The following is a 24,344-nucleotide window of genomic DNA, read 5'->3' as shown; positions in this document are numbered from 1 at the left end:
CCAAATAGAGAAGGCGGGCCAATCCCAGTGGATGGGCTCCCCTCCATACAGGAAGTGACGTCACGACAAGCCCTTCGGTACTCGGAAGTAGCAGGCAGAGCTGACGAAAGGTGTCCAAAGCTACCTGGTAACCTAGGCGACGGCTACCGGTCAGGCCCCACCCTAACATCCAGACCCTGCTGGTCAAGGCAACCTTTGCCTTTGTACATCTAATTCCAGAGGACCAGAGGGGTTTCCCTACCCCATTCCCCGAGGTTGCATATATAAATATACCCATTATTTTAAGACTGGTCCATTCCCATAGACCAGTAGGAGGCCCCGTGAGATGCCACAATCTTCTGGAGTCTTCTAAGCTTCAAGAGATTAAGTGTCGTACCTAAGGGTACTCAACACTGTAGTGGCAGAATCGGGATTTGAACTCAGGCAGTCTGATTCATGAGACTGAGCTCCCCTACTCATGGACCTTTGCTATAGTGTCTTCCTCTCTGAGAACTTCTGGCCCAACGCAGCCTATGTATTACCACATAATTCCTCCTCAGCCCATAGACCGAAACAAGGAGAGGAGGCACTGGAGAGAGAGTGACCGCAGCTTTATTATCCAGATGTGACCCGAGGGACATTGCCTTCACAAGATCCAAACCCAACCCTTCACCTGGCTCCCGAAGAGAAGCAGATCTGACTCGAAGAGGTGGGGTCCTGGAGATGACATTGACACGAAGGAGTACATGAGGAGATGAGGGGGTTACTGGGGGCAGAATTCTTTGGTAGATGCTGCTGGAGTTGACCAGGGAGGGGTGCTCTCCCTTTTCAATGAGGTAGATGTAACATCAAAAGAAATCTCTTTGGCTCTAAGTCCACATGGCATTGGGGGGGTCACCTCCCAGGGCTGGATCCTAGAGTGGGCACCCTGGAAGAATGGGCCAGGGGGTGTGTCCTCTCCCCTCAGCAATGGGGCTGGTACTCTTAATTTCTCTCTCAGGGTGAGACGCTGGAAGGGGGCCCTGTTGGGGGTGGGGGTGCAGGGTTGGTTGGGCCCTGGGAAGCTGGCACAGGCTGGCGACGGGCAAAGAGGACACCTGGCAAAGGGGTGAGGGGCAAAGAGGGCAAACACAAGCAGGAAAATGTGAGTCAAAGAAGCAGAAGAGGGAAACAAAAGTCAGTTTCCTTATTGCTAGAACACCACACACATAGTCCTGCCACAATCAACAAGGACAAGCCCCTGAGTCAGTCAGAGACTCTGGTGCCAACATAGATACCCTTGAACAGGTAAACAAGAAATATTTACAAAGATACATAGGCCCATGACAAGACATTCCATGGTACCCATGCCAGTGAGGTCATGCCTTGGACCCCATGCCATGTAGACACTCCCTTTAACCATGCCAGTATAGCAGTCTCCTGAACACCATGTTACCCATGCAAGTGTGGATATCCCTGAACCTCATGCTAATAGAGAAAGTCTAAAATCCCCATGCCAGTGTAAATGCCCCTGACCTCATGCCAATATAGACAGCCTGCAGTACCCATACCAGTGTAGACCACCCCGTTGATCTCTAGGGCCATGTTGATACTGCTGATACCACTGCCTGCCAGACTGAGAGGCCCATCCAGCTGCTCTTCTGTCCAGGAGGGGGCAGGGGAGTCACATTTTGGGGAATCAGACTTCAGACTTACAAGCTCCCCCCTCCATCCCTATAGACAGCCCCCATTCCACTTCAGCCCACCTGTAATCATACAGTTGTCTATTGAGGGGTCTATCTGCCCCACCTCCAGAGCCTATCAGGTGATGGGTCTGTATTCCCATTGCACAGGCCCTAAGCCCTCTCAAGAATAGGCCCTTCCTCACCCCTTAGGGGAACCTTGCCACGGGGCAGGAAACTGGGGGGTGCACTGTGTCGAGGCGGGTCCACAGGCCCCATCAGCACAGCCCTCTTCTCTGGGGGCTCCTCTGGTGCCACCTTCTCCCGTGCAGGTCCAAAGGCCAGGCCCACAGGCAGTGCCAGTCGAGAGGTTGGAATTCCACTCTCCTCTGGAAGAACAGGTCATTTAGCTCCCCTGGCCCAGCCAACTCTGTCTCTGAATTTGGTTCTCCCCACAGGCCTGGGACCAAGGGAGGTCACCGAAGTTCAAGCACCAAGTTCAATGTCCCCTTCCATCCAGAGTCTCAGCTTAGAGGCTCTGAAGCTGGAGAGCGCAAAAGGCCAATATATCTGACTAGGTTGGTCCAAGACAATTTGGGGAATTTCCTTGCTCTTGGTTGTTAAATAATCCAGGGAAAACAAGAAGCAAATCCACATGCAGTTAGAAGCCCAGGGTGAACAGGTGTGGAATGAAGCTGCTCTGGATAAAAGACTTTTTCCTGAGCTTCAGCCCCACACCACAGTAACCCCTATCCCACATCTCCCAAGGCTTCACTGATCCCTCTCCCCTCACACCTTTCTTGATGGGGCTTGGGCTCAGCTGCGCGCAGGCGTGCACTGGCAGGCCGGAGGCGGAGCCCTGAGCAGAGCGGAGACCGGGCGTGGGCGTGGGCGCGGGTGGGGCGGGGCCGGGACCCGGAGCTGGACCCCGAGCTGGGGCGGGAGTGCCCCGAGGGGGCGGCCCCGCCAAGCCGAAGAGCGGGGCGGCGGTGTAAGCCTGACGGCGGCCCTCGCGTCGGTTGCTGTCGATGGCGGCCTGGAGCTCCCCCGGGGAGCTGAGCGCCTGCGTTTCGCACTCGTACGGGTACAAGTACTTCATGTACCTAGGGGCAGACGGGGTGCGGTGGAGTGGGAGGCTGGACCCAGCTGATCAAGCCCCACACCCCGAAGGACACCAATCCCCGGGGCCCTCCACGCCTCGCGCCCCTCTCCCTTCCACGCCTCGCCCCCACCGCTTGCGCGCGCCTGGCCTCACTGGGTGCGTAGAGTGAAGGCGGCCGATGTGATGGTGGTGGGTAAGCTGAGGCCCCGCGTGACCTCCCGCCACACCTTGCGGTTGATGACTTCCACCAAGCCGCCCTTGGCGGTCACCAGGCGAAAGAGCGCATACAGGTCCAGCACCTGCTTCGCCATGATAGGTACACGGTTCACTGGAGTCCCTGGTTGGGGGTAGGCAGAGAGTCAGGACACTAAGACTAAGGCCCTGTCTGCGGGCATCCTCAGGGACTGCAGGCTACCTGGACCTCCCTGGACGAGGCCTACGTACAGGGCAGGACCTTCAAGAAAGGAGGGGAACCGGAAGGGATGGGGAGATAGGATTGCACGCAGAGCCCACAGACCTCCCAAGACCTCCACTGTAGCAGGAAGGACGGGAGGCTAGACCAGAGATTGGCAAACTTCTGTAAAGGGCAGGATAGATGGTAAATGTTTTAGGCTTTGCAGACCTAACAGTCTCTGTCAGAAATACTCCACTGTCATTGCAGCCTGAAAGCACCTATAGAGGACATTGAAAGGAATGTGCGCAGCTCTGTTCCAATAAAACTTTGTTTACAGACTCTGAAATCCGATTTTCACGCGTCCAGAAATGTGATTTGTCTTTTCATTTTTTCCACTATTTAAAAATGTGAAAACTATTCTCATGGGCGGTTAGATTTGGCCTTCAGGATTTAGTTTGCCGACCCCTGGGGTAGACCATAGGAAGGACTTCCTGACAGCGAAGAGCCGAACTCCCCTAAGCTGCGGCCCCGGGGTGGCTGCCAGAGGCCGGCGGTTGGTGGATGGGAGAAGCAGCCCCCACCTCGGCTCGCAGACTCTGCAGTCCTCACCGCCCCCCGCCGGCCAGTCCTGACAAAGGGGCCTGTCTGCGCTGAGCGATGGGCCCCAGTTAATTCCTTACCGATCCCGTCCCCTTCCGCTGCCGCCTTTGGACCCGAACAATTAGCTGCGGCCTGATTAATGGGGGGAAATTATCGGCCCCGTGGGACCCCCTCCCCCCTCCCGCCCCCACACAGGGAGCAGAGGAAGGCAGGGACCTGAGGGAAGCAGAGCTTGCGGGGGGGGGGGGGGGTAGCTGGGATCTGCTCTGACCACCCTACCCCACCCCGCAATGTAGGGGAGACCTGGAGGAAGGGGCAGGGAGGGGACATTGGAATCAGAATGGGCCTTCCTGGGGAGCAAAAGGACCTGGAGCCCCACCGAAGGGCCCTGGTTAGGAAGGGACCCGAAAAGGGTTCTGGGCCTGGGTGGGGGCCTGAGGGACTTTAGCCAGCAGCTGCACTAAAGGAGGGGGGAGCAGTGCAGCCAGTTAATTAGCGGCTTATCAGGCCGCACTCGGAGTGAGTTAATTAGCTTTGTAGAGAGAGATAATGAGTCAGTCTTAGAACCCATGAATCTGGGGAGAAGCCTAAGTGATGGACTGCCACCCACCCTGATCCCCTCCTAGACCCTTCTTGCATTCTCTTCCAGCTCTGAGATTCCTGGAAAGGAATTCCTTTGCCTCCACAGTCCCTGCCTACCCCTTGAGAAGTCCTTCCTTCAGTCTAATTCCAGTTCTTCCTGCTGCAGAATACATTGGGTGTTTCCTGCCTGAAGCACGGGAAACTGAGGAGAGACAAGGCTGGAGAAAGTGCCAGGGAAGAGGACCAAGGCATTCCCAGTCCCCCAATTCTGGGTACCCCCCAACACCAGGCCAGCCCCCGACCAATTCCCCCTCCCACCCTCCCAATTGATCCCACACTCATTAACCTGCCAGTGGGCTGGCCACTAATTAATCCCTGGGTGGAGAAGAGGGGCAGGGTCAGAGGTTAAAGACGCTATTGAGGGCCCAAGGGTAGGTGCTGCCAAGCTCAGGCCTCTACAGAGAGGACCCAAACTGAGGACTAAACCCTGGGGTTTCCCTTCCTCAAACCTGGTAGGTGGGGGTCCTTCCCTTACATCAACCCACTCACCCCTCTTCTGCATGAAGCTAAACAGGTCATCCAGAAATTCTTTCCTCTTGGGATCTGCATCGAGCTCGTACAGCTGGGGAAAAACTGAGGTCATTTTCCAGCCCAGCTACCCCTCCCTCTGGGACCCCTTGGACTCCAAACCCTGAAAAAGCTGGGGAGCTGAAGGGGTAAGTGGGGTCTGAAATGTAGACTTCCTAAGAGAGCAGTGGGCTCTCTCCCCTGGGGGCAGGTTAGGGGCACTTTTTTCCCTGATACACACAGAGACCCTCTGCTGGCAGGTGGTGCCCTGGCAGTTCAAACCACCCATCTGGGGAACAGGAGAAGAGAGAAAGCTATGGAGGCTCTGCCAGCCTTCCAAAGCCCCCAAGAGGAAGTCAGGCTGGAGATGTGTTCCACATTGAGGAAACCCATAGACATATCTGAGCTGCTCTTTCACTCTCATTCGTTCCTGCAAGGACTTACTGCTATTCACGGATCTGTGTGCTAGGGCTGGGGATGAGAGGCAGAGATGCCTTTAAGCCATCTCTCACACAGAGTGGATGCTCAGAAAAGCTCCTGGATTGAAACCTGGGGCCCGTCAGCCCACATTCTGGTCTGATCTCCTTCCAGGGACAGTGACCTGCCCACTAAAGAAGCTGCCACAGAGGCAATGGCCCTGTACCAGCTAGGACCTGTAGGGACAGGACTTGAAATGCCCAGGGGTCACCTCAGCCATTCTCAGTCACTTGGAGCCCTATTTCCAATATCACCTCTCAAATAACCCTAGGAGGGACAATCCCTAAAGCAAGAGTCTTTTACCCAGAGTAACAGTCCCTGAGTAACACCCGCAAGTAACACTCCATCCCCCAGTAAGAACTCTCAGAGTGAAAAAAACACCCATGTGTAACAAATCCCAGAAATCCACCTTTAGAGCTACACTCCCACAACTGAGCCCTAAGTCTTAGAAGGGTACCTGCAAATAACAGACACACTGTCCAGTAGCAGTCCCCAGAATTCTACCCAGGAGAAACAGTCACTAGAGCCACATCTCCAGAGTAACAGAGCCCTGAGTAACATGCCCAGTTTTACACTAATGCTACAGGGTATGAACCACAGACGAACACCCTACGAGTAACACCACTGGAATAGCATGCCTAGAATCACAGCCCTGCGTATGACCTTAATGACAGCCTAAAGTAGTGCCTTAGAATAACACCCAGATGGGTTCCGCAGGGAGGAAGAACCTCAAATTAAGGCCCTGTGAGTAAGATCTTGTCCTTCCCAGTTGTACAAGGGCCCTTTAGGCACACTGCGGCTGTCGTGGCCATCAGAGGCTGGGAACTGTCACTCACAGAGCTCAGGCCAGGGAGAGGATGTGGACAGGGGACTGTGACAGGGAAGAGAGGAGGTGGGTATCAGCTTGCCAAAGGAGTGGCAACCTCCATTCTCCTTCCAAAGACAGAAGTAGGTAGCCGAGGACACCCCCACAGGTCACTGGAATATGACCTTGTGACTTGATGTGTGAGAAAGTGGGGTAGTGCTGGCATGGAATCCCCAGTTTCCAGACCCCCTCTCTCAGAATTCTTGAGGGCTCTTACACCCCTCCCACTTTCCCTTCCAGCCTCACCAAGTGCCTCCTCCAGTCTGTTGGCCTCCATGTTTCTGGGTGTCTCCTGCACCTCTCAGTGTGTATCCATGCACTTCTTTCTGTGTCTCTGCGTGTCTGTCTCTGCCTCCCTGTCCCTGTCTATCCTTCAGTCTTCCCACCATCTCTCACCATGTCTCTGTGTCTCTGTCTTTACATCCTGCGGAGCCCAGTGTGGGTGGGTGGGCTAATGATCACCATGTTGGGCCCAGAGAGTAGGAAGGGGGAGGGCCTGATCATCCGTCAGAGGGTCCTACCTGCTTGAATTGCTCCTCGTAGGTCCACTCATGGGGGTGAGGTCCAGGGGTCTGGCTGGAAGGTGAGCTAGTGCCCCGGGTCCCTGGACGGCTCTCCTCAGCCACCTCATCTTCTGCCCCGGCTTCCTCTCCGTCCTCATCCTCTTGGGCGTCCTCCTCTTCCTCAGCCCCGACCTCCCCCAAGACCCCCTCAGGGGCCTGCAGGGTCTGGGAGCCAGAGCCGGGAAAGGAAGGCCGAGGTGGTGGCGGTGGGCGTGGAGGTGCCAATGGCCCCACCCCCTGGGCCAGTCGGGCTGCCTGCTGTCTCTGCAGGGCCTCCATGACAGCTTCCAGGCGCAGTCCCCCCACTGGTGGGGGGGCTGGCACCAGGCGGGGCCCTGAGGAAAGGGCTGCCTGTGGGGGAGGGAATTATGGGTGTTGGGCCCTGTTCCACCACAACCCCCAACACAAGGGGAGGTGGTCATTCAGGGAAGTGCAGGGGGGCCATAAGGAAAAAGGCAGAAAGATCTCTTCCCAGAGATGCAAAGAGAGGTAAAAAAAGCAGGAGAGACAGAGACCAGACCCAGAAAGACAGAAATGAGCATTGACTGACGACAGATAGCGACTAAGCAGATCAAAGAGGGGTAACAAGGACCAAGAAACAGAGAGAGATGGAGGAGAGACAGAGATCTGACAGAGAGAGAGACAATGGCAGGAAGACTTGGGTATAGAAATGGAGATGGGACAGAGAGATGGGGAGAGAGAGAAAGAGGGACCAAGGTGGAGACAGAGATATCGGGCAGAGACCAGAATGGAGAGACAGAGATGGGGAGAGAAGAGATTGATAGAGATATTGGGTAAAGAGATTGGGAAGGGAGGAGAGATAGAGAAGCAAGGGATAAATACAGAAGACCTAAGTGACAGGCAGTCCAAGGAGAGTGACAGAGACAGAGTCGGAGTCAGAGAGAGACAAATAGTGAGACGGGAGTTGAGAGAGACTGGGAAAGATCGACGCAGCAGGAGACAGACGAAAAATCAGAAAGAGACAAGGCGAGACAGTAAATAGATGGGGAGAGAGGGAAAAACCGACGGAGAGACGGGACAGAGACGCAGAGGACTAGAACGAGGAGGAGCGGGAACCGAGGATGCCGGCGGCAGAGCCCTGGACTGGGACAGGGACGGCGGGGTCTCCACACCGGCTCTCTGGCTCCCCGCGGCCACACTCACCAGCCTGGCGCGGCCCGCTGCCCCCGGCGTCTCCACGGCGCTCCCTGCGCTCCGCCCGCCTCTCGGGCGGCCCCTGTCTCGGCTCGGTTCCCAGTGCGGGGTCCCCCCGCCGTGCGCTCCTGCCGCCGCGCGCTCCTCCGGCCGCCGTGCGCTCACTCGCTGCTCGGCTGCTGGCGGCCGTGGGGGCGGGACCCGAGCGGGGCAGCGCGGGCGGGGGCTCAGGAGGGGAGGCCCGGGTGGGCTCTACCACTCCCAACCCCCCAACAGGTGTCTCCCACCCTCCTACAGCCAGATTCGGTGAGGGGAGAGGGCGTTGGAGAGCGGCGGGGATTCGTGCAGAGGAGAGCGAGGAGTCCACCACTACCGAACTCCGGACCAGGGCCCCTCCCAGCCTCACCAGACACTCACCACCCCCCCGCCCCCGCCCGGTACTCAGGGCCCGGCATCCACACACAAACGTTCGTGTTCACACACCAACACACCCTGTCACAAGTTCGGGCACACAGCCGCCTTGTCTCACATACTTGGTTACACCTACACTATAGCGCCAACGGCCTAGACAGGCTGTGATCTTGTGGGGAATCACTCTGCAGGGTGCCGGGGTGACTGTGGAGGGCTTGGACCGGAATAGAAGCTTCTCCCCCTGCCTTTCCCAGGTGCCATCCCCAACTGCATGCACGCTGCAGTCTGCACAATGCCCGAACACGGTGGTGGACTCACTTTTGCCCTCACATACGCAGAGGTCTCTGAGCTGATTCCACACCAGCAGCAGGGTACACACACCACGTGCAGGCACAAAGCCACGCAGCTTTTAGCTCTTTTGATGTTCTATCATGGAAATTTTCAAACATATGCACAAGAAGAATGAGTAGTATAATGAAACTCCTCGTGCATTTCAACAGTGATCAGCATTTTGCCCATCTTCACATACAGCCTCCACCCATGTGTGCATGACTCCCCAGTCTGTATCTCCAGAACCCTTCAGCCAACTGCTCCAGGCCCACCCTACCCCCACTTATCCTCCAGATGCTGAGATGCTGTTCCTTAGCAGCCTGGACCCATCCCTCTTAGGCACCCTCACACATTCCCCAGTTGCTTCCAGTGCCCAAGGGAATCACCTATTAAAAACACGAGGGTCACCCGGAGGTGATGCCAACGTGTGTGACTGAACAACACGCCTCTGTAGGAGTGACACCTGGCATGGGTGCACTTAGCACCGGGGAGCTTCCCCTGACCTCTCTCATACCCAGTAAAGCAAACTGGTCTCAGGGCCAAGATTCCTCTAGGAGGCAGATCTTCAGGTGTGACTTGCCTCCTCCCTCCTCCCCCACCCTCTCCCAGTCAGTCTGCTCCTCTCAGACCCAGCTTGCCCTGGTCTGGACTGCCAGCTCTTCTTACCAGGATATTACGGTGGGTGACACACCCCTGCTCTCACTGACTCCAGCCTCCACCTTTGTCCCCAGCCCAGCTCTCACTGTAGCACTAGGCCCCTGTTCTCTTCAGCCCCTCCCTGGCCACACTGAGGCTCAGTCCTGCTTACACCCTTGGATCACTCCAGTGCCCACCTGCTCAGATTTTGGGTCTGACAGCCAGTTAGACCCACTCCCCACCAAGAAGCCTTGGTGATCCAACCACCTTCAGTTCCGGTGCCCCTGCCCTCATGGCTCTGTGTGGTGTAAGTTCTCCTGGGGCAACTCCTGTGCTCAGCTCGCTCCCCTTTTCCCACACAGCCTCCCTGGCTTCTCAGAGAAGGTGCCTGGAGAGTGGAAGGTAAGATTCCTCTTGGAAAGGTAAGAACTGGCTTGTGGAAATTCTAGTTTTGAGGGTTTGGGGGTTGTTTTGCAGGCGGTGGAGAGGAGCAAGGACCTGGGCAGTTACCCCCCCCCCAAAAAAAGAATCAATCAAGCATAGGAAACTCACCTTTGGAGTCTGGGTCAGAGGGCTATGACTGGGAAGGGCAGAGGGGAAGGAATAACCTGACTGGAATCTGCTCTTTCTCTCCTTCTGTGAAGAGGAAAGGCTGTCTCATACCCACACAAAGCCCACCTCTGATCCTTCACAGAGACAGACAGACAAACTTAGACCCCCATTCATCCAACACATACTAACTGAGCACCTACTTTATGTGAGGCACGTTGGAGACAGGAGTAAATAAAACAAAGCCCCCATTACAATGGCATAATTCCAGTGGGGAAAACATATAGTGTGTCACATGGCAATAAGTAAAATAGAAAATAAATCTGGGTCAGGGAAATAGAAAGGGGATATATTAGTCACCTATTACTGCAACAAATTACTCTCAAATTTAGCAGCTTAAAATAGCAAGCATTTATTTTTTCACAATTCTGTGCATCAGGAATTCGAGAGTGGCTTAGCTGAGTGGTTCTGGCTGCCTCTCATGAGGCTGTAGTAAAACTTTTGGCCAGGGCTGCAGTCATCTGAATGTCTGACGGATTGGAGGATCTGCTTCACTCAGGTCGCCGTTGGCAGGAGGCTGTCCTCCCTAGGTGGGCCTCCATAGGAGAGGACCTCATGCTTGAGTGTCCTCCCAACATCGCAGTTGGTTCCCCCCAGAAAGATGGATTCAAGAGAGACTAAGAGGGAGCAAAGTTTTTTATGGCCTAGTTTTAGAAGTCGCATCCAGTCACTTCGGCCATATATTATTTGTTAAAAGTACATAACTAAGTCCAGCCTGCATTCAAGGGGAAGGGAATTAGGCTTCATCTCTTAAAAAGTATCAAAAATTGTATGGAAGTATTTGAAAACTACCCCAGAAGGGCTGCTACTACCCAAATGTTAAGGGAAGGACTCACTGAGCAGGACTTGAAGGAGGGAGGAGCCATAGGGATACCTGGGGAAGAGCACTGCAGTCAGAAGAGCAGGTGCAAATATCCTGAGGTGGAAGTTTGCTTGATGTATCAGAAGAAAAGCATGGAGGCCACTGGGCTAGAACACAGTGGCCAAGGCGAATGGTTGCATGTTTGGTCAGAGGTTACATGGACCTTGGAGTAGGTTCATGGAGGCAGTGAAAGGACTGAATGTGGTGGGAAGCCATTGGAAATGTCTGAGCAGGGAGTGAAAGTCTGACTCTTGCTGTTGTGTGGCAAACCTTCTGCACGGGATGCAAGCATGAGGCTCAATTAGGAGGCCATTGCAATAACCCAGGGAAAAGACAATGATGGCTCAGACCAGGGTGGTAGCAGCGGAGGTGACAAGAAATGGTTAGATCCTGAATATAATTGAAGATAAATCTGACAGGATCTGTTGAAGTCTTGAATGCAGAATGTCAGAGAATGAGAGGTATCCAAGATGACTCCAGGGTTTTTGGCCCAGGCAGCTGGGTAAATGGAGGTACCCTTAACTGAGGCAGTGAAGACTGCAGGAGGTGCAAGACTGGGAGAGAAATCAGCTTGCACAGAACATTTAAAGTTTGAGATGGCAATTAGATGACAGGGTGGAGGTGTCAAGTGGAGATGAAAGCAGTCAGATACCTATCTCTGGAGCTCAGAGGAGGTTCAGGCTGACACAAAAAATTAGGAGTCAAGACATAGATGGTCCTTCAGATCTAACCATGCTTTTGCAAATGGCAGGATTTCCTTCTTTTATAGCTGAATAATATTCCATTGTAGATATATACATTTTCTTTATCCATTCATTCTTGTTTTGGAGGTAATTAGGTTTATTTATTTACTTACTTTCAGTGGAGGTACTGGGGATTGAACTCAGGACCTCGTGCATGCTAAGCATGTGCTCTATCACTTGAGCTATACCCTCCCTCCTATCCGTTAATTTTTGAGGGCATTATGCTAAGTGAAATTATCAGATAAAGACAAATGCAATATGTTATCACTTATATGTGGAATCTAAAAAAATATCAAACTCATAGGAACAGAGAACAGATTGGTGGTTGCCAGAGGCCAGGGAAAATGGGTGAAGGTGGTCAAAAGGTACAAACTTCCAATTATAAGATAAATAAGTTCTGAGGATGCAATGTACAGCATAGTGACTACAGTCAGCAATACTATATTGTTTATTTGAAGTTGCTAAGAGAGATCTTGAAAGTCCCCGACACAAGAAAAAAAGAATTTGTAACTATGGGAGGTGATGTTAACTAAATTTATTGTGGTGATCATTTCACAATACAGACATGTATCAAATCATTATGTTGTATACCTTAAATTAATAAAAGCTTATGTCAGGTAGATCTCAATAAAACTGGTATATAGACATATAGATGGCATTTAAAGTCATGATATGGCTGGGCTCATCTCAGAATGGTGCAGACCTGGGAAGCTAGAGGTTGAGGAGAAGCAAAGGGGGCAATGAAGGAAGAGTAATGTCCTGGATGCTAAGAGTTTTAGGAGTGATTAACTGTGTCAAATCAAAGTGAGAAGAAATAACCACTGGACTTGACAACAGAGATGGGGCAAAGCCTAGGAGTCTAGTCATATGGGAAAGAAGGGGACGACAAAGGGAGCTGGGGCATCCCCAACAGATGTGGGCTGAGCCTAGAGGCAAGGCTCGGTTACAGAGTAGGAGAAATCTTGAGGCTTGACTTTGCAACCTGTGATCAATGGAGAGGCCCCAGCCAGGACCTGTCATGGCCAACATGGTGGTGCTGGTGGGGTGTCAGGATGGCCATCTTGTCCGGGCCTCACCTTCACCGAGCCACAGATTTAGACTTTTAATGTTGCTTCCAAATGGTTGTACAGGTAGTCTTTTGTATTTTTGTTCATTAGAATGTCAAAATTTTAGAATACACAGTTTTTATAACCATGTTCCTTCCATTTTTAATATGCCAGAAGTCCTAAGATGTGAGAGGCCTGGGTTTTACTCAGCCTTGGAGCAGGGCCAGGAGGAGGGTGAAGAAAGTGCAGGGTCCCTGGGAGGGTACACCTCAGGGACATCTCTGGCCTCACCCTAGTCCCACTGGCCCCAACCACTTCAGACACCACTAGATAGTGTGCCTGCTTCCTATTCCTACCCCTGGGAGCCTCCACAGAAGTGGCGGGGAGTGGGGGGGTCCTGGAGAAGGTAGACTGGAGAGGGGAACTCCTGCTCTGGGTGGAGGTGTGAATGATATCCTGGAAACTCAGAAAAAGCAGATGGAGAATGATTATGCCTTTCAGCTCAAAAGTGGCTGCACACTGCCACCTCGTGGTCATCCAGGGTAGGACTCCCAGGACTGCTTCCAGAACGGCACTGGCAGGGAGCAAGACTGAGACACACACACACCACCCCACTCAGCTCTGAATCTCTTACATTATGGCATTCAAACCTGGAGAGAATCTTACTAAACATGCTGATCTCAAGGCCTCATCCCAGAAGAACTGATCTGTGGGGACTGGGCATAATCTGCAGAGTCAACAAGCCTGCTGGGTGATTTCTGGGAACACTAACGTATATTGTAAAAAAAAAAGAAATACTGTCATAAACTGAATCACATGGCAAGGGAGAGCCCTTCCTGAGGCCCCTAAGAATTAGAGGTTTTCCTGCTGCTCAGACACAAAAAGAAATGAAACTGTTCAACAGGTCTTTATTAACAGAGACAGACAGAGAATGCGGCAAGGGCAGTGTCTGGAAGCTGTGATGGGTGTGTGTGTTTGTGCACGCGCAGAAAAGGATTTCTCTAGGCCAGAGATGGCCCCCTGGACCTAGGCCCACCCCTCCAGGTCCTCTCCCCAGCAGTGGGCCCTGAGCTGAGGTCAGCCTCCCCATCATACCCTGGAGGGAGGTGTGACCTCAGCACTTTCCACATTCTTCTGGTTCTCCAGCTAACTGGGTTGCAGAGAGTGGGAGACAGGTCATGAGGGTACTTGCATAGCAGGGAACAGAATGGGGTAAGGCATATGGTGAGGACAGGGAGGTGAAGGGGAATGGTATCATAGCTGCAGGTAAAGGGAGCCTCCAAAGGCAGCTCCTCTTCTCCCTTATCCGCCCCCCCCCCCCCCCGCCAGTTGCTGCTGGGTTGAAGGGTCAGACCCAGGCAGTTGGTAATCGCCACTCCCACCCCTAACTCCAGAGCCCTGACTAGGGGCAGAGCTCTGGAAAGGCCTGAGTTAGTGAGTCAAGCTTGTGGTATGTGAGGTCGAACATGACTGGCCTTCTTAGTATACGTGGGGCTCCCTCTTTGGATGGGTGTGAACACGTGATGCTGCTGTACACAACGGATTCAGTATCTGAATGTGTGTCCCATATGTTCCCATGAGTCTCTGTGTCTGGTTGTATAAGCATGTATGTTCCTGCTTGGACACCAGGAACTCAGTATCTGCATGTTGTGGGTACGTCCCTGTCTTTTCACCTGGGCTCCAGCAAGTGGATGTATGCGGGCCCGCCCGCTCCTGTCCATCCACAGGTTCTCCTTCAGGCCTGGCTGGTCAGGGGTCCTGGCCGAAGAGGTAGGTGGTGAGTTCAAGCCGGAGGCCTCGGGCATAGACTCGAAGAGTATAGAAGAGGGTGAGGAAGTCCTGGGTGCTGAAGATTGTGTCAGCCAACGCGAAGGCCAGTGTAGAAGGGATGACACCCCGGCCGTACTCCACCATCCATGTGTTTGGCCCCCATTCCACAGCCGTTGCCTCACCAGGCCCATGTATCACTGTCTCCCCTACGGGGACAGGGAGCACCCAGATGAGGAGACTGGCCCTGCCCTTCCATTGCTGCCACCTCCCTGGCCTGTGGGTTGTCTAGGAGTAGGGAGTGGCCTGGTTGCCCATCCAAGGGGTAAGAGGCTAAGATGGCCACTCTTATACTTCCCTCTGTGGCATCACCTGACTCATGTCCTCTCTTGAGAGAAGGCTCACCTGGCCCTGCACCATTGTATGGGGTTATGGAAGTCTGCATTCCCAAGCTTCAATCATGTCAAGTGGAAGTTTAGCTAAACTTGGGCTGGGCCTGTTAGATAGGGAATAGTGAATATAAGACTTGTCAGGCTTTCTGAGAAATACAGCTGTTCAGTTACAATGCTGCTATGCTTGTAACACTCGACCTCAAACTTACTTATAAGTCCAAATGTTTCATTATACAAAAAAGGGAAGGCAACTCTCTGCCTTGTCTTTAGGGGCCTAAATGCATTTCTGATTACCCAACTGTCTCAATACTGGATGAGTAAAATAGTGTCTTGGCAGATAAAAATCAGACATAGTTAACAGGAAGCTGTTATGTTTTGTTCCCTTTTGACAGGGGAAAGCAACAGGGGCCTTCAACCCTGCCTCAACCAACCACCTGTGGCTTATCAGGGGGGCAAAGGAACCAGGAGGAAGGCCCCTCAAAGCACCCCTTTTCCATGCCATGACTCTCTTCCCCAACCATAGGCACCCCAGAATGAAGAGACCCACCTCTCTGGCAGAGCCACCCTACCCACCTGGGTAGAAGACCTCACTCTTGGTAGTGCCCTCTCTCCACTGGTGGAAGGTGCCAGAGATGATGGTATCCGAGATCTCAGCCCAGTAGCGCCCTGAAAAAGAATCAAGTGGACACTGAATATCTGGGTATCCACACCATCCCACGACTTGGCCAAACATCAGAAAGAAGGGCACGGGCCCTTGTACAGCCCCAGCCTCCCAGTCCGGCCCGCCGCCAGGACTGACCTGAGTGGCCGCCAGAGCCCAGGGCGGTGCCAAAGAGCAGCACGTACTCGGACAGAGAGGCGTGCAGAAGGCACATGGCGCCCATCCAGCCTCCCGCGTTCACGAACACCCACTGCAGCTCCTCGTCGGGCAGCACGTGGCCTGGGTGCAGCCGCCGCAGCTCCACGATCAGCCGAGAGAAGGCCAGTTCGTGGTCCAGCCCTGGCGGGTGCAGAGGAACAAAGTTAGGGCCAGCACCGGTCCCAACCGGGGAACGGTGCCCCCGAAACCTCCAACTTGGCCCGGCCCTCCCCAGCCCCCTGACCTCCACCCGTTCACTCACCCGCCCGCCCGCCCGCCCGCTCACCAGCCGGCTTACCCGCGTACTGCCGCGCCAGCTGCGCGATCTCTTCGTGCTGGAAGATGAAGCTCTGCGTGCCCAGCCGGAGCCAGACCACCTGGGCCAGCACAGCCGCGGCCGCCAGGAGCAGCGCGGCCCACGCCCACCGCCGGCCCACGGCCCACTGCATCCCCGCGGGCGGGCTGGCACAGCGCAGCGCAGCGCAGGAGAGAGCTGCGGACTGAGCCTGTGACCCTCACTTCCTCGGCGTCTGCGGCTCGCGGTCCACTACCCGTTCCCTCGCCACCGCCGTGGTACGGCTCGCCCTGGCCAATCGGAACTGCTAGGGCACTGGGGCGCCGCCTCTCGGGTTGAACCATTACCTCGCGGGGAGCGGGGAGCCGGGGACGCCGAGGGGCGGGGCGGCGCCGCGCGCGTGAGGCGAGGGGGCGGGGCCAAGCCCTCCTGGCTCCCCGCACTGGGGCGTCCTCCAGCCAGAGTCTCTCCAAGCGCCGTCCTCCGTGGGGAAGAGGGGTGGCGGTGAGACCCGGAATGGACTGGCCCGCCTGGGCTCACTGGTGAAGCAGGAGAGCCCGGAAGCAGAGCCTTCCGGGACTTGTGATGGTTAAGGGCCCCCTTATGTAGCGCAGAAAGTGGGAGGAGGCTCTTCAACTTGGGAACGTTAAGGAAGGCGTTTTGGAGGCAGTGACACCTGAGCATTGTCTTTAAGGAGAGAGATGCGAAGAGCATTCTAGTGAGCCAATGAAACCTACTCCAAGAGCAAAGGCACAGAGGAGAGACACAGCTTGGGGTCTTCCGGGGCGTACAATTCATTCGTTATTCTGAAGCACAAGATGTGAGAGGAGGACCTTGTCAACCAACTAAAAGTTATCAGCCAGGGAGTGATAAAGGAAGAGAAGCAAAAGAGAAAAGAGGCAGCATAGTGCAGTGAGACTGAGTTACACTGAACTGACTGGGTTAAAAGCCTGGCTCCTGCCACCTACTAGTAGTGTGATCTTGGGCAAGTTACTTAAACTCTTTGTGACTCAGTTTTCTCACCTGTAAAATGAAATGAGTTACTATTTATAAAGCAATTAGTGTCTGGCACCTGGTGTCATATGTGTTAGTTATATAAGTAAAACATAAAGGGAAGAGCACAGGAAGAGTGTAGCTACGCACATGAGAGTAATGGAATGAAGGATCAACACAGCCAAATATAACTGAGTGGTCTTATAAAATGATGGGAAATGGTCATTGGGTTTCCCAGTAGGGCATGTAGGAGATGATACTATACACTCACAAATCCACTCCATTTATTCTTGGGCAGCCAGGTTACATGCCAGTCTACTCTGTAGTTAGATGAGTCCACGTGATTGTGTTCTGGCCAGTGAAATATGGGCAGAAATGATGTTCACCGCTTTCAGGGCTGGGTCCTAAAATCTGTGAAATCTTGACATTCTCTCTCCTCCCTTCTCTATTATCACAGTTACACACAATTAAGTAGTTGGTGGAGAATCCTGAATGCTGCCTGGGACAGAGCTCCCCCTTTCCCCGACAATGGACTGTGGTGCTAAGTCACTGAGTTTGGGGGTTATTTGTTACAGCAACTAAGATTATTTACCCTGACTATTACAGGGCAAAAGATGTGTTACAGTGTACTGTGCAGGTTAAGAGTAAAGGCTGGGAAGATGGACTGTTTTTCTGAGAAACTTGACCAAGAAGGGAAAAATAAAGAAGGGATTATTTAGAGGAAAATGCAGGATTGAGGGAGCATGTTTTTGTATTGGCTCTGGCTTCTGTGGTACTCTTGAGCAGACCATTCTTTAAGAACCCTGAGTAGCAAGGACTAGCCCTCATATCTGACCTCTGTCTCCCTGTTTCAGGCAGAATCCTCTTGGACCGTCTAGGCTCCCCTATCCGGTCTTTCAGAAAGCTTCTCCAGCACATGCTGTTTAAAAAAAAAAAAAGGAGTGTCTTTTGTGCCTTAAGAGAGTCTGTGACACCCCACGAAGGAGAATAAGGGCTGCACTCATAGCCATCTTCCCTAGATACTATATTAGAGATCCCACCTCTGGATCTTGGAGAGAAAGGGCTAGGTAAGCCCCATCTCAGCCATTCTCCTCTTCCTCAGAAAAGTGACTTTGGGGAGACACAGAAGGAGGAGAGAGATTTGGAGATGTTCCTCTAGAGATATTTCTGAAGAGGATCAGGAGTTAGTTAGCATGATCCACGGAGTGGTACAGAAGCATCAGTGTTTGTAAAATGATTATAAATCAATAAAAAAATGCTTAAAAAAAAAAAAGAAAGAAGCATCAGTGTTCTTGGGAAAACCGAGCTGCCTCCAAAATCCAGCCACTCAAAGGATGAAGACAGCTGAGAGAGTAGAAAATGTCGCTTGAAGAAAAACACACAACCTAAAAGTTTTGAGTTAAATTTTAACCTTATGGAGAACTATAGGTATAGCTGGTGCGAACGAAAATACTGCAACCATATCAGTAAACAAAGAATGCTGAAACCAAGTCATCAGCGGCTGCCGCCACCCCCCAGTAAAGACAAGCCTGCAGCCTGGCCTCTGCAGCCACTCACAATGGTGCACTCTGAGCAGACTCACAATAAGAAAGGACAGGATACTGGCCCTAGATAGCTAGGTGCTTATCAGAGGAATGAATTCAATGAGCCTGTGAGCTGGCCTTGAGATGAGTTAAGGCCATGGGACTCAAGGCCACAATCAGAGCATGTTTGTAGTATGCAGTAAATAATTGCTGTACTCATGCATCAATTATATAAGATTTAAAACAAAGAAAATAGAAGTACGCATGTGCTAGAGATAATTCTATAGGCCTAATAAACAAAGAAACTCACATTGTGCACATGCTGGCAGAGAACAGGTAAAAAGCAGGACAGGTGCATCATAGGCGCGCACCTCCCTGTGGCAATAAAGTGTTGTTAACCTCATGGTGTCTCCTGCTAAAGTCTGTCTGACGGTATGGCAACTCCTCGTGCATTTTTTTGTTTGGGCCACTCATCTCCTAAAACCCCACATCAGCCCGAATGTTTGCTTCCTCCGATACATAGAAAAGCACTAAATTTTTTAACTTGAGATGCCTGGTTTTCTTTAGATAACAAGCACTCTTTTATTGTTCCAACTACCTGGTCTTTGTAGGATATGAAGCTCTTATATATCCTAGCTCCTCCCCCACCTCTTCCGAGCAGTCTCTCGGAGCGATCTGAGGGGCTGTCATTCCGGCTCAAGTCCTCCCGCCAAATAAAACATAACTCTCAACTTTTAGGCTGCGCATTTATTTCAGTCGACACCGGGGAGACAGCCTCTCAGACAGCTCTGAGGAAATGCTTCAAAGAGATAAGGGAGGAGCCAAGATATATAGGAGAGTTTTTTTTTGCAGGAAAAAACCTATCTAGTAGAACATCAAAAAATTACTGCTAATGCCCCAAACAGACATCTCAAGTTAAGGATTTTCTGTGTTTGGGAAGATTTGAGAATCTGGGTCCATTGAAATTATTCCTTAGATATGCATCTTGACTATCTAGAGCCAGTGTCCAAAGTGCTTCCTGTCATTCTCCATTCTGAATTCCTCTCAGGGCGCACTTGGGGGTGGGGGCTGCTGTGGCTGATGCAGTGGCAATATTTGTTGTTTACTGGAGTGGCAGGTGACATTCTCTTTCCACAAAACGCTGATCTTCTATCCCCCTTGCCTCCCCATACCTTGAGCAGCCAGTGGGAAAGGTAAAACTGCTTTCTCAGCTTCCAGCTCCCTGCCCGCCCCCTCAGATTCCAGTCTGAGGCCCCTAGGGCAGAGGTAAGGTAAACGACCTATGACCCAGTTTTTACAACCGAGCTCCACAAAAATACCTGGCTTGTCCTGGCCTGGCTTGGGGGAGGGGGCCTCCCTGCTACTGCCCAGCTTCTAGTTCACTAGGTTTCTATCTTGAGGCTCCCTGAAGTCTTAGAGGCATTTCAAAGCATTAAGAGGAGCGGAAACTTGGTTTCAAATCTCAGCTTGGCCACTTATTCTCTGGGTGATCTCGAGGCCTCTGTTCTTCACTATGGAATGGGGAGGAAGTAAAGACAATATTTAAATGGCTCTTTAAAAGTGCCAAGGGAGGAAATAATTTGAATGTTATCCTAGTGTTAGCCAATTGGTTTGATCTAAGGAAATGTTGGAGAAGGAAAGGGAATGTGTAAAGGAAATAATCCTGACCCCACCTAGACGGTGGCTAGAGCTACTGACAGGCTGTACTCCTCACATTTTCAGATTTCTTACCCTGTCCACTTCTTGTGCTTTCGGTGTGTGTGCGTGTGTGTGTGTGTGTGTGTGTGGGCGCGCACACACACACACACACACACGAGAGAATATGGTTACTTAGTCTCTTTTTCCCCAAACTTGTTGCTGCTGTCTGGTGGAGATGGGGTATGGTTATGGTGATATACCCACTCCTCCAGGTAGTACCTGAGGCCAGGTTTAAGCTGAAGCAGATCAAGCCCCACAGCCCCCTACTCCGACTCCCCTATCCTTCCTCCATCATAGTCACTGAGTAGGTAAGTGAGGTGATTATAGATCCAGGGTTATACCCTTATGTGACCCTACAATGTAAGCTCTGGGAAGGCAGAGGCCATGCCTGACTTACGCAACAAGGGTATCCCTTTGCTCTACATGGAGCCTAGGTGCCCGACACTCAGCAAATATTTGCTGAATGAATGACCAAAAGAATAATTTAATGCAGCAAAGAAATCCTGTAAGCGTCCTGGAGCCGAAGCATCTGTAGTAAGGAGCTTTTACAGTGGGTCTTCCAGCGTAGTGGCTTTAGCCTTTGGCGGAATGGGATCTTCAAAGCAGCCCCCTGGAGCGGCCGGCGGTCCTGAGCCCCGCCCCCAGGTGGCTGGGCGGGCCCTCGGGCAGTCACGTGCGTGCGGCTGTCCAATCGGCTGGGCGGGGAGGGGCGGGGCTAGGCAGACTAGGAGGTCCCAGCAAACGAGCAGGCAGAAGTCCCAGACGATACCTTCCTGCAGTGGCATCATGTCGCGCAGCGGAGCGTGTCCAGAGGAGCGCCAGCAGGCGTCAGAGGCGGACGCCATGGCCACAGCCTTCCGGGCGAGCGGTAACTGCAGGGCGGACGGGGCTCGCTGGGACGCGGAGCCGAGCCCTCCCCTTCCTTAGGAAGTTGTCGTCCCTACCGGCAGGTCGGCGCGCCCACCCGGCCGGGTTCGCGAGGCGAAAGGACACGCTGGTGTTGGAGCTGCAGGCTTATTGGTGCTGGGAACGCCTAAGCCTGGGCTTTTAGTTTCTGAGCAGAATGGGGCCAAATGGGTGCCTCCGAGCTTGGGCCTGCTGGTGGGTGAGACCCAGGGGAGAATGGGGCGGAGATCTTTGTTGACTGATCTTGACTCTCTGCCCTCAGAGCATCAGCATATCCGCTACAACCCACTGCAAGATGAGTGGGTGCTGGTGTCAGCTCATCGCATGAAGCGGCCCTGGCAGGGGCAAGTAGAGCCCCTGCTTTTGAATACAGTACCTCGCCACGATCCCCACAACCCTCTGTGTCCGGGGGCCACACGAGCCAACGGAGAGGTAAGTCTTGAGACCCTACATCTACAGGCTGGTCTGCGGGGAGTGGACCTCCTTCTGGGTCATAACACACCGAGTCTTTTTGACTCCAGAGTAGGCTTCCCCCACCGCTTGTAACCTTGAAGCCCACTAGATGACTGCTGGTAGGGGCCAGCAAATGCTTCTAGTCCATCCTTGTCAGTAGGTGAATCCCCACTATGATGGCACCTTCCTTTTTGATAACGACTTCCCAGCTCTGCAACCTGATGCTCCTAGTCCAGGTAACCTGGCTCTTGCTGCTGTTGGGGGTAAGGGAGGCTGGACCTTATTGGGGGGTGTCTGTTGCAGAGAGTGATACCCCTTTATCTCAGGACCCAGTGATCATCCACTTTTCCAAGCAGAAGCTGCTCGAGGAGTTTGGTAACTATGAATTTCCATTCTTCCACCCTTCATCCTGGGGCCTGGACTGACCACTGGGGTTGGGCCCTGCCCCTAGCACAGCGAGCCCTATGTCTCTGTCATCTCTCCCTCCTTCCCCACCTAGTAAGGTCATGTGCTTCCACCCCTGGTCGGATGTGACACTGCCACTCATGTCAGTCCCCGAGATCCGCGCTGTCATTGATGCGTGGGCCTCAGTCACAGAGGAGCTGGGTGCCCAGTACCCTTGGGTGCAGGTCTGTGAGGTCGCCCCCACTCCGGGCAGGGAGGGGGTGGTGCAGTTAGTTCGGGGAAGTGGCATTTTTATTTCCACCAGGTGTAGTTGGGAGGGGTTGACTTAGTGTCTTTTTGGCTACAAAGCTCCCTACCCCTACCTCATAGATCTTTGAAAACAAAGGCGCCATGATGGGCTGTTCTAACCCCCACCCCCACTGCCAGGTAAGTGTGGTTAGGGCTTTAGTGGATTTCAAGCCAGCACTTGAAACTGGAACAGGGGCGGAAAACTGGAATAAGGGAAGCGACAGAGGAAGTATGCTAGTGATGTGGAGGCATGGGGATGAAGGATGTGCCTGCTCTTCTCCTGCCCCTTGACAGGTGTGGGCCAGCAGTTTCCTGCCAGATGTTGCCCAGCGTGAGGAGCGATCTCAGCGAGCCTATCAGAGTCAGCATGGAGAGCCCCTGCTGATGGAGTATGGCCACCAGGAGCTGCTCAGAAAGGTGGGAGAAAGCCAGGCCGTGTGTCCCCAAGAAGCCCCTGACCTCACCCCAAAAAGGAGAGTTGTGTGAAGGAGAGAGGTAGAAGGGATGTAGCAGAGAGAGTTGCTTGGAGGACAGCTATAAGGCAAAGGAAAGATGATGGTGGCTTAGACTAGGGTGGTAGTGGTGGAGGTGGTGAGGAGCCATCAATTTCTGGGTACATTTTTCCTTTTGCTTCTCTGGCCTATTTGCTGGCCCCCTCACACCCACCTTGATGACTTCATCTCCTTTGGTCTGCCTAGGAACGTCTGGTCCTAACCAGTGAGCACTGGTTAGTTCTGGTCCCCTTCTGGGCAGTATGGCCCTTCCAGACACTACTGCTGCCCCGTCGGCATGTGCGGAGGCTGCCTGAGCTGACCCCCACTGAGCGTGATGGTGAGTCTCCCAGCTGGTACCTTGGGGCCCGGCTTTGGATGGGGATGACTGCTCTGGTGAGATCTGAACCTGCTCGGTCTGATCCCCAGACTGAGAGTCAGGCTCTGATTCCAGATCTAGCCTCCATCATGAAGAAGCTCTTGACCAAGTATGACAACCTATTTGAGACATCCTTTCCCTACTCCATGGGCTGGCACGGTGAGGCTTTTTGAGCATTGCATATATATCCCCAACACCATTTCTGGGCTCCTGGGGCCCAGCCCAATGGACTGCAACTCCCTGCAGGCCTTGGAACACTTGCTGAGGGAAGTGTTCAGAGCAGGGATGCTGGGAATGTGGGTGGAGAAGGGAACTTGGTAACACCATGTCTCCCAGTGTGTTTTCCAATGCCTTGTCTCCTCTCTGGCAGGGAATGCTGGGAGATGTAGTTTTCGGTTACCTAGTGCAGTTTAAGGGTAAGAGCTAGGCCAAAGAACTAAGAAAGGACCCTCTCTAACCAGCTCTGCCTTCTTCCTGTCAGGAGCACCCACAGGATCAGAGGCCGGAGCCAACTGGGACCACTGGCAGCTACATGCTCACTATTACCCTCCCCTGCTGCGCTCTGCCACAGTCCGGAAATTCATGGTTGGCTATGAAATGCTTGCCCAGGCCCAGAGGGACCTCACCCCTGAGCAGGTCAGGACTTGGAGTCCCCTAGGTCCTTGGGTCCCCTTTTCTCTCCTGTTTCCTCAAGGGATTCCCAACAATCATGACCCTGAGAACATCGATAATCTGGACGTTCTGAGGGACTTGGGAGCTGCTCAACTCCTTCATCCTTCGGTCATTCCTGCAGTTCTTATCACCAGCCTCCCGGCCCCACACGCCCTCCCCCAGTGTCTCCTCAGAACTCCATACCACCATTCTGGGAAGCCCTTACCCTCCCTGATTATCCCCCTTTCCCCTTTCAGGCTGCAGAGAGACTAAGGGCACTGCCTGAAGTTCATTACTGCCTGGGGCAGAAGGACAGGGAGACAGCAGCCATCGCCTGACCACGCTGACCACAGGGCCTTCTGCCTGAGGGAACCAGGGCCTAGGGTTTGGGCAGATGTGGGATAAATAAAACTGCTTCTCAAACTTTAATCACATATCCTAACGCCAAAGGAGTGTGAACTCTGATCCTCGGGGGCCTGGGGTTGAAGGCTGAAGGCACAGCTCCGGCCACAACTTTTCTTTGCCTACAGATGTGCAAAAACTTAAGGATATAACCTCTCCCCACCACTGCTTGCCCCAAGTCTCTGAACAAAATTAATACTCAGTGTCATTTCTGGCCTATAGATACTCTTACTTCTAGAGTAACAAAGATACCAGTTCAA

At 53.1% G+C, this 24,344-nt stretch overlaps 3 protein-coding genes and 1 long non-coding RNA gene across 6 annotated transcripts; 2 read left to right on the top strand and 2 right to left on the bottom strand.

Moving 5' to 3' along the window:
- Positions 1 to 49: 49 nt before the first annotated feature.
- On the top strand, positions 50 to 852 carry LOC140695979 (uncharacterized). The gene is made up of 2 exons (XR_012071864.1): positions 50 to 127; positions 540 to 852. It is a non-coding gene; the product is annotated as an uncharacterized lncRNA (long non-coding RNA).
- ARID3C (AT-rich interaction domain 3C) lies at positions 587 to 8,330 on the bottom strand. Of its 3 annotated transcripts, XM_072959226.1 has the most exons (8): positions 7,955 to 8,330; positions 6,749 to 7,141; positions 4,868 to 4,940; positions 2,896 to 3,079; positions 2,436 to 2,743; positions 1,847 to 2,029; positions 1,530 to 1,619; positions 836 to 1,076 (listed from the first exon to the last, which is right to left on the bottom strand). In XM_072959226.1, exons 2-8 carry the CDS (start codon positions 7,067 to 7,069, stop codon positions 976 to 978), a joined length of 1,260 nt encoding a protein of 419 aa, XP_072815327.1. In that variant the 5' UTR covers positions 7,070 to 7,141; positions 7,955 to 8,330; the 3' UTR covers positions 836 to 975. The 3 variants fall into 3 exon arrangements, with proteins under 3 accessions (XP_072815325.1, XP_072815327.1, XP_072815326.1); XM_072959224.1 differs by lacking the exon at positions 1,530 to 1,619 and having other exon boundaries at positions 587 to 1,076; positions 2,970 to 3,079; XM_072959225.1 differs by lacking the exon at positions 1,530 to 1,619.
- Positions 8,331 to 13,473: 5,143 nt separating this feature from the next.
- On the bottom strand, positions 13,474 to 16,207 carry SIGMAR1 (sigma non-opioid intracellular receptor 1). The gene is made up of 4 exons (XM_006216840.3): positions 15,899 to 16,207; positions 15,541 to 15,741; positions 15,315 to 15,407; positions 13,474 to 14,558 (listed from the first exon to the last, which is right to left on the bottom strand). Exons 1-4 carry the CDS (start codon positions 16,047 to 16,049, stop codon positions 14,332 to 14,334), a joined length of 672 nt encoding a protein of 223 aa, XP_006216902.2. The 5' UTR covers positions 16,050 to 16,207; the 3' UTR covers positions 13,474 to 14,331.
- Positions 16,208 to 20,828: 4,621 nt separating this feature from the next.
- Positions 20,829 to 24,111, top strand: GALT (galactose-1-phosphate uridylyltransferase). The gene is made up of 11 exons (XM_006216793.4): positions 20,829 to 20,977; positions 21,278 to 21,447; positions 21,629 to 21,704; positions 21,795 to 21,843; positions 21,968 to 22,097; positions 22,243 to 22,299; positions 22,456 to 22,578; positions 22,860 to 22,992; positions 23,107 to 23,190; positions 23,513 to 23,667; positions 23,940 to 24,111. The coding sequence occupies exons 1-11, from the start codon at positions 20,896 to 20,898 to the stop codon at positions 24,018 to 24,020; spliced, it is 1,140 nt and encodes a 379-aa protein (XP_006216855.1). The 5' UTR covers positions 20,829 to 20,895; the 3' UTR covers positions 24,021 to 24,111.
- The last annotated feature ends 233 nt before the right edge of the window (positions 24,112 to 24,344 follow it).

This window comes from Vicugna pacos, chromosome 4 (genome assembly GCF_048564905.1).
Source record: "Vicugna pacos chromosome 4, VicPac4, whole genome shotgun sequence".
NCBI classification, from domain to species: Eukaryota; Metazoa; Chordata; class Mammalia; order Artiodactyla; family Camelidae; genus Vicugna; species Vicugna pacos.
Note: the sequence above shows the minus strand (reverse complement) of the source record. Positions and strands in the feature narration are given on the sequence as shown.